General features: G+C 33.4%; 1 protein-coding gene across 1 annotated transcript; it reads left to right on the forward strand.

Moving 5' to 3' along the window:
• The first annotated feature begins 4,696 nt into the window (after nucleotides 1-4,696).
• Nucleotides 4,697-5,452, forward strand: LOC134251486 (uncharacterized). The gene has a single exon (XM_062733903.1). It carries the CDS (start codon nucleotides 4,697-4,699, stop codon nucleotides 5,450-5,452), a length of 756 nt encoding a protein of 251 aa, XP_062589887.1.
• The last annotated feature ends 3,035 nt before the right edge of the window (nucleotides 5,453-8,487 follow it).

Raw genomic sequence — 8,487 nt, forward strand, 5'->3', positions numbered from 1 at the left:
TTTATCGTTAGTTGCAGAATTGAAACTTGAAATTTTGATTTTACTAGAATTTTCAATCAATAATATTTAATATGATATAACTATGTTGACACGATATATCCCATGATGCTGGATGCCCAATCCTTCCATGGCACCAGAACAAGCTCTGTATTTTTAGGTTTGTAACAGGATTTGATCTATACAAGTAGGACAAGGAGGAAAGCTTTTACCGAAAAAGTTTTTTAAACAACAATTTAAAGAAAACTAGTTTAGATAAAATCAATATTTTACAACTTCATGGTCGAAACAATGACCTTGTCAGCAAATACAATATAACATAAATTCTAATACTAGCTTTAATTAAGGTCTTCCGTTTCCAACGGAAGACCTTCTACTGATTCTGTTGGTAAAGATTATTATTCTTTTTTTTTCTTCTACTTCCTAGACGCCAACTTTGAGGCCTCATATCTCACTCATTTATCAACGGATTTTGCTCAAATTTTCAGACATTATAGACATCAATAAACTCTATCAGAGTGCTATCTAACATTTCAAAAATTCACTTCCGCTTTTGAGTTATTCCCCTTTAAACGAACATTTATAGGCTTTCGTTTCCGGATAAAGGCTCAGAAACCACAAAAGCTGGAGCAAAATTTTTATTGATTTTGGACAACAGAGGGATTGAAGTTGTGCACATCTATTTTTGTTTTTTGATTTCTGTATTCACAATGGCGCTATATAGGGGTCAAAAATTAGAACGCCTAAAAGAGCGAAAATTTACTCATATTTTCCTTTTTATCTTGAAAACTAAAAATATTTTGTTAAGACATAATGAACAAAAGTTGTGCATAATTGCAAGGGCTTTCATGTAATACTATTCAAAAGGGACTGGCCCCTATAATAAGGGCTCTATGGAACTTGAAAGTTTTTGCTTTATAACTCAAAAACGGTAAATATTTCGATCTAGATCTTACGAACAAAATTGCTCTTTTACACCTTTTTGATCTGATGAAAATGCTGTTTTGTTCGATTATGCTGGGAATATTGGTAATAACGCGGTTAAAGCAGGCAAGGTAAACAGATTGCGTTTTTCGGATTACATTTACCTTGTTTGTTTACAATTATATAACACACCTCCCTTGATAGCGCGGGGCAAAGTCGGTCACCGGGAATCGATCGGCGGGTAATCCAGCGACCCACAGTTATACACAAATAAAAACCCAGAATGGTTAAATTTATTCTAATTGTACCTTAAATAATATCTCTGTCCTATAAAAATATTATTTTGTTCGAGTCTTACTTATTATAGGAAAGAAAGCTAGGCAGTTCTCATCTTGCTATTGAAGGAAAACTCTGTAGTCTTTCTGCGCAGAATTGAAGTAAACATGCCGTAAATAATAAATATTTTACAATGCTGTATCACATCTCTTTTTTTAATTAGGTTTTAATTAAACATGTTCTTTGGTTCCCATTCAGAGTATTCAATGGCATCATTTTCCTTTTATTAATCAAATGTTTCCAAGAGAAAGAGTTTTAGAAAAAAGCTTTTCTTCGTTAAAATATGAACACAAACAATATGAACGAAAACGATACACGCCCGGATCTCATAAAAAGAACTTTTAAAGAGTCAAATAGTACAGAAATTTTTTACTGCGCAATTCTAACATTCACCTGGAACCCAGATTTTAAGTGTGTTGACCATTGCATGTTGCGTAATCTTACGATTATACGCATCCAAGAAAATCTTAAGTGACACGCCGCAGCGAACCATTGACTCCGCAGTCCTAGGCAAATTAATTGGTATATTAAAACCATTTTACAATCAATGGAAAATTATTATTGTCCGATATTTGAGATTAATATGTTGGCTTATCTTTGTTTTAAATTTGATCGTGATACATGCATGTTTATCTAAAACAGCTATCTTGGTTTTGTGTTTGTTTACAATTACGCGACAAACCAATCCTTCCGTCGCTTGTTGACATTAATTTACACAGCGTGGTCGAATGTTAAATCTTTTTTTACAAACTTACGGAAAACATTATTTTCTGTAAGTAAATCAAATCTTTCAAAATATTTTAAAATGTCTTAGGTTTGACTTCAGAACAAAACGTTGTGGTATTTATTTTACATGTACATTATTTAGTCTTCAATTTTTATAGTTCGTTAGCTCCATGTGTAATTTTACTTTTCGTTTTGAGGATTCATAGCGTAAGGACTGGCGATCTGCGGTTACTTTACTTGAACCAATATTGATTTAAATGCACAAGCTTAATTAGCACTTTTAACTCATAAATAAATCCGTTTTCAACACAAATTTTCCCAAACACATTTTTTTTTTGTTCATCACAGATTTTTACCATGGCTATTTCAGTTTTAAATTTTAAAGAAAATCTTCCGAATCATAAGGATCTATTCAGAATTTTACTCATAAATGAAATGGAATAAACATCGATAAGTATCTCCGGCACGTTTAAACTTCATAAGTGACTTCTGTGCTTGCACAATGCCTATTTATATTACACGTTGAATAGTCAAGTTGAAAAAATAATTCAAGATTTTAAAGTAATGAATTTTATTTGTTTTATAATTTATTCAAAACCTGTAAATGATTAGGATAGTGCGCTAACCTTTTAATTTTGTTCCGTGATTTTAAAAATATCAGTAGCAGATTATACAATGTACATGTAAGTAGTACATGAAATAAACCCGTATCGTATGTACAGAATCGAAAATTTAAGAACTTATATATAACAATCTACAGCTACTGAATATCACAAACTTATCATGGTTATTATCACACCCTCGCGTTAGATGCGTGTGCTTGTCAGTAAAGCCACTAGGGTGGGTTATTAAGTAAATGAAGATGAAGCCGCGTTACGATTTGCAAGCCTTTATTTCTCGTGTTTCAGATTGAGGGTTTGTCTTGACAAAGAGCCAAGGTTATTTTGTTTAAATCAAGGTCACTGACATAAGAAATCTTTTCTTTTCCCCGCTATGAACTAGTAAGTGAAAATCATTTGGAGGCTCTTACTTGAAACATAGATTACTTATGATTGGAGGTTGTGTCATGACCCTGATAAAAGGTCTTTCTGGCAAATCAAGGTCACTGACAGAGAAAAAATGTTTAAGCATAACTTTGTAATTAAGATTCACTGGAGGCTCATTCTGAGAAGAAAGGTTGTTCACATTAGAAAGTGCAGTAACCTTGACCCAAGGCCGGTACTTCCTGTCCACAGCTCCAACGGAAGACCTACCCGTTGCTTTGCAACGAGCTCGGCTCTAGTTTCATTTCTTATGCTATCTGCTAAATTGTCTACAGAATTCTCTATCTTCTCGACATTAACAAGGAGTACGCGGTGTGACCAACCGATGCTTGATGCTTAACTCCATGCCTCCTGATCACACCTCTTGTTCAACTATTCGAATGTAATTGTTTATTAGGCAAAAAAATTATTGAATGTAATGAAATTTTAATCCCTATCTGGATATTCAAGTAAAAAATGCAGTATGACGACACTGTTAACACTCTGATAAAAATACATATTTTTGTAAAAAAAAAAAAAATCGACACATCATACTTTTCGTTTAAAAACAAATTATTATTATAATACTTGAGCACATATTTCATAATTACATATAAAGTGCCACCTTTAAAATAATAAATCTATTTATAGTATGCAATATCAGTAGTTCAAAATAACATTTACGGCTTTAATTCGAGATAAGACTGAAGTGCTGCTCTTCTTCTACATGAACCAAATAGATAATCCATTTCAGCAGTTGCTGTTTGAAACCTGCGCAATTTAACTGATCAGCTAGTGCACGAATTCTAAAAGTGTAAGTTTGTTTCTTTCTGTGTTAAATCAATTTCACAAAATTCTAAAATATATTCGATGTATAATTTTCTGAGAGATAATGATTATATTTAACAATGGTACAATAACATTCATGCTTCTTTATGTATCACAATTAAATAGTCGGGATTTTAAATGCAGGTCACGTGCATAAGTTTCCGTGGGAATGCCACAATAAGACATGATCTCCTGATGGTGATAGGAATATGCCCAGTAGAGATGTGAAGGACTGCAAAAAAATTAATTAGTTTGAATTTTTTTCAAAATGTGGATTTGAGCATTAAAGTTAGTATATATATAACCATTGATTTATATCTTATTTGCCTTGAAAAAATATGTAAATGTGAGTGCATGAAAGGACGACACTCTAGTAAACAAATTAATTCACAGAATCTGAAAGGATTAAATTAAAAGTTTTTTTTTCTAATATAGCCAAATATACCATGGCTGAAGCAATTATTCAAGGTACTGCTCAACATTTCATCGAATGTGCAACCTGTACGGAATATTCAGAGTTCTTTTGCAATACATGTAACCAGAAGATGTGTCATCAATGCAGAGAAACCCACTTGAAGGATAAGAAAAAAGCAAATCACAATGTCGTTCCATATCGGGATAGGGGGAAAATGCACAAACTAGACAAGATAAGAGATGAAGTAGGCAAACAATTCGATAAGATAAAGGGAGGAATTCAACAACTCTTTACGGTGAAGAAAAAACAAATCATTGAATCTGAGAGAGCAACACATCCATCTCGAAAAGAAAATTTCAACGGCACTTTAAAGAATAGCGACTTTAATTTCGAACAATTCAAAACAATTACTCTTTCAAATATAAAAATTATAACTCACTTATCCATGATGTCGACAGAACTAATCTGGGCCAGTGATGAAAAGGGAAATCTTATCCATTTTGATTTTTATGGAAATCTCCTACATACAATATGTACATGTGAAAGTAAAAATGGCTACCACACAGTCAGTAAACAGGGAGATCTACTCTACACAGAAAGATACAATAGAACCATCTACAAAATCACATTTAACGGGAGGAGAATCTTACCTACGCCATTCCTAACAACAGGAGAGTGGATGCCGTGGTGCATTCACTTTTCAACTATCAATGAAAGCATTATCCTGGGCATGAAGAAAGACAAGGAATGGAAGCTGTCAACGTATAACAAGGAAGGCACAAAGGTCAGAGACATTCAGATGGGTGCTGGAGGAACAAAACTCTATCAAAGCATTTCGTATGTCACTGAGAACATAAATGGTGATATTTGTTCCTCAGACTATTTGGCGGGTAGAGTGGTTGTAGTAAACAAATCGGGAGAGCATCAGTTCTCTTACTCTTGGCACAATTCTGAAGGCGTATATACTCCTTATGGAATCTGTACTGATGACCAAGGACACATCTTTGTTTGTAGTAGTGTCAGTTGTGGTCAGGTTTGTCACGAGGTCCATATCCTTGCCCAGGACGGCCAGTTCTTGTCTCTCCTGCCTTTACCGGGTGATTGCCCGCGTGCTATCTGTGTTGATAATCATCACAGGATCTATGTTGCAACAGAACGCTCTAACATCACTGTGTACAAGTATACCCCAAATACGGACAAGTAAACGGTGATTAAGGAACAAAATATTCAGAAAAATTCAAACTTCAAAATTCCTCATGAGAAAGATCACTAAAATCTTTTGTTTTGAAAAAAAAAATCATCAGAAGTCGAAAATCGAAAAAAAGAAAGGTGTTTACTCTGTAATTTTTTATTACCAAATATCGAGTGAACAGCTCATCATCAGATTTCATAAACAACGTGATCAGCGTCTTATTGGACGAAGCATTTGTATCCACTGATACTAGGAAACACATGTAGCGGTTTGTTCATTAATCGACTTATTCATCTATGAAATCATATAATAAACAATATGTTTGTAACTGTGAGCTGTACATTTTAAAATGCATATAGATATAGAAGCATAGATTTTTTTTTTAAATAAATTTTCTTAGTATATTTTGTAGTACTTAGTAGTTATGCACCAGTTGATTGAAGAAGTCACGCCGGTACCTCATTTGGCATATGAATTTGTTCTTACATCACAAGAAATTTCCTTATTCTGTTCATAATTATGATGATAGAAAAAGCCAGCAAGAGTTTTCAATATTTCAAACATAATATATGATTGCAAGTAAATACAATTTTCTTCTTTGACAAAAAGGTAGATTTCGAGAAAAAAAAATAAAATGACCAACCCAAGAAGAAAAATGTACCTCCATGTGCACTCATATATTTCAAGGTTATCAAAGAGTGAGGCAGGGTAGAAATCCAAACTTCAAAACTATTTATTACGTATACTGTAAACGTATTATATTTGGCTGTGTATTCTTTTTCGCGGCTTTGGCGGAACGCATCAACCGCTAAATCAAGTACAACGCTAAATGTCTTTCACATATACACATAAATAAGAAAATGAGGAAATGCGCTAAATCAAATCTTCGCTAATTTATTCAAAGTCGATTTCCGCCAAATATCGTACACGCTAAATATAATACGTTTACAGTATATTATTATAACAGTAACTTGATCCGAAGGGTCGTATCACGTCGAGTTGACAGGCGCGGATCATCAGATCAAACGAGACGCGAAGCGTCGAGTTTGATCTGATGATCCGCACCTGTCAACGAGACATAATACGGCTCTTCGGATCAAGTTACTGTTTTAATGATAAATTTATTATATACCCCTTTATAAGTGGCTAAATATATTAAAATAAACCTTTAGAGATAAATTGGATAATAATAATCCATTAAACAAAGCATAATAACAAGGGACTTTTTAACGCGCAAGAAAAATAACGTCATATTTTTGCGTACTACGTCATCAGTTTCAGAGAGTGGTGATATGGATTCAGAAAACAACATGTTGGTGATCCGGAAAATTGGATCACGACATCACGTGATAGCGTAAATTCAACAGTAAAATTGAGTGATACACATTAGGTATATAATAAAATGAATTATTAGGACGTATTTGAGTAAAACAATGCACATTATATAAATTATACAATATTCTATTCAAAAACTGATAGGTGCACACCATTGTAAATAAATAAGATTTAGAGCGTTTATTTTCTTCGTAGTGAAACAACCGAATAAACGCGTTTTTAATCAATGTATCTACAAAAACTCTTACTATTGAAAAATTAAAAAAAATCAAATATGCTGTCTCAATATATTAGGCCATCAGTTTTTATCAAAGTGTAAAAGACATCAGTAAAAGCAGCATTAAAATCTGGACCTTAGTTGAATAAAATGCAAAGATAATGAATAATTAGCATGCTTTAAGTCCAATTAAAGTTGGAAACGACTTGTAAATAGGCGTAGGTTATTTCCAATATCACCATATCACCACCGAGCTACAGGTCCTTAATATAGGGAATCACAATCTTTCAATTGCCGTAGGATTTTAGTAAATTGTACGGATTCTGTTGAAGATTACCCCTATTGTAGATGACTAAATTTTCGTGACACTTTATTTTCGCGACATAGCTATTGACTCTTGATTAGCGAGACAAAATTTTCACGAATTGTGGTCACTGTTTTAAATAACCTTAAGGACTACTATTATACGCGAGAATTAAATTTTCGAGAGCACACTGTCTCGCGTAATTACGCGAAAATAAAGTTCTCGCGAATTAAAAGTGATTTACAGTATTTGATGGGCCATATATGAAATAGAAGATGCGTTGACACTTTGTTAGAATAAATAAAATTTATCAATTCCATGTTACAGCCGCACATTAAAAAATTGAGGGGCAATATAAAAACCATCTATCCTTATGTATTAAAATAACACAGAAGTGAAAGAAGAATTGATAGCTAACATGATAAATACATACTGGTGCCTGCTGACAAATCAGATAACAACATTGTCTGTTGCAACCACTATTGAAATACGGTCACTATTGAAATAATTATTTCAATAGTCATTGAAATAATTATTTCAATAGTCGTTGAGAGTGCATTTCAATAACAAACATAAGTTGCAACCAATGAAATAATGTTCACTTTTGAAATAAAGATTTCAGTAGAAGTTCTGATTGCATTCAGAACATAAAACAAGTCTCAGCCACTATTGAAATAATGTTCACTATTGAATTAACATTTTTAATAGTGATTGAAGAAGGATATGGAGATAACGAACAGTTTTCAATTTCAAAGTCCATAAAACAATACAAAATTGGAGCAGAGCAAACACGGACCTCCGAAACATCAGAGGTGGGATCAGGTGCCATGTCGGAATGAGCATCCCCTGCAGACCAGTCAAACCCGCTGTGTGCTCCTTGTCATAATCAGGTAATAACAGAAAAATCCGTTGTCCATTCAGTGTATAAATAATTGACTAAGAATTAGTATGAGAAACATCAGTCAGCATTTGATTCAAGGATAAATTGTATTTGCTGACAAGGTAACTGTATCGACCATAGAACTTACGAAATGATGATTTTAAACGAGCCTGCTGGTGTTCTTGTTTCATCAACTTGCTTGTCAATAATTTACTTCGTTTTAGAAATTGTTCATACGTAGAGCATACTCTTGTGTATCGAATCAACTGAGATATGTATACTCCGTATGCAGTCGATGAAGATATATTGCT

The sequence above is a fragment of the Saccostrea cucullata genome, unplaced genomic scaffold, assembly GCF_032062105.1.
Source record: "Saccostrea cucullata isolate Sc308-1 unplaced genomic scaffold, CSIRO_AGI_Scuc_v1 ctg1633, whole genome shotgun sequence".
Taxonomy (NCBI): Eukaryota; Metazoa; Mollusca; class Bivalvia; order Ostreida; family Ostreidae; genus Saccostrea; species Saccostrea cuccullata.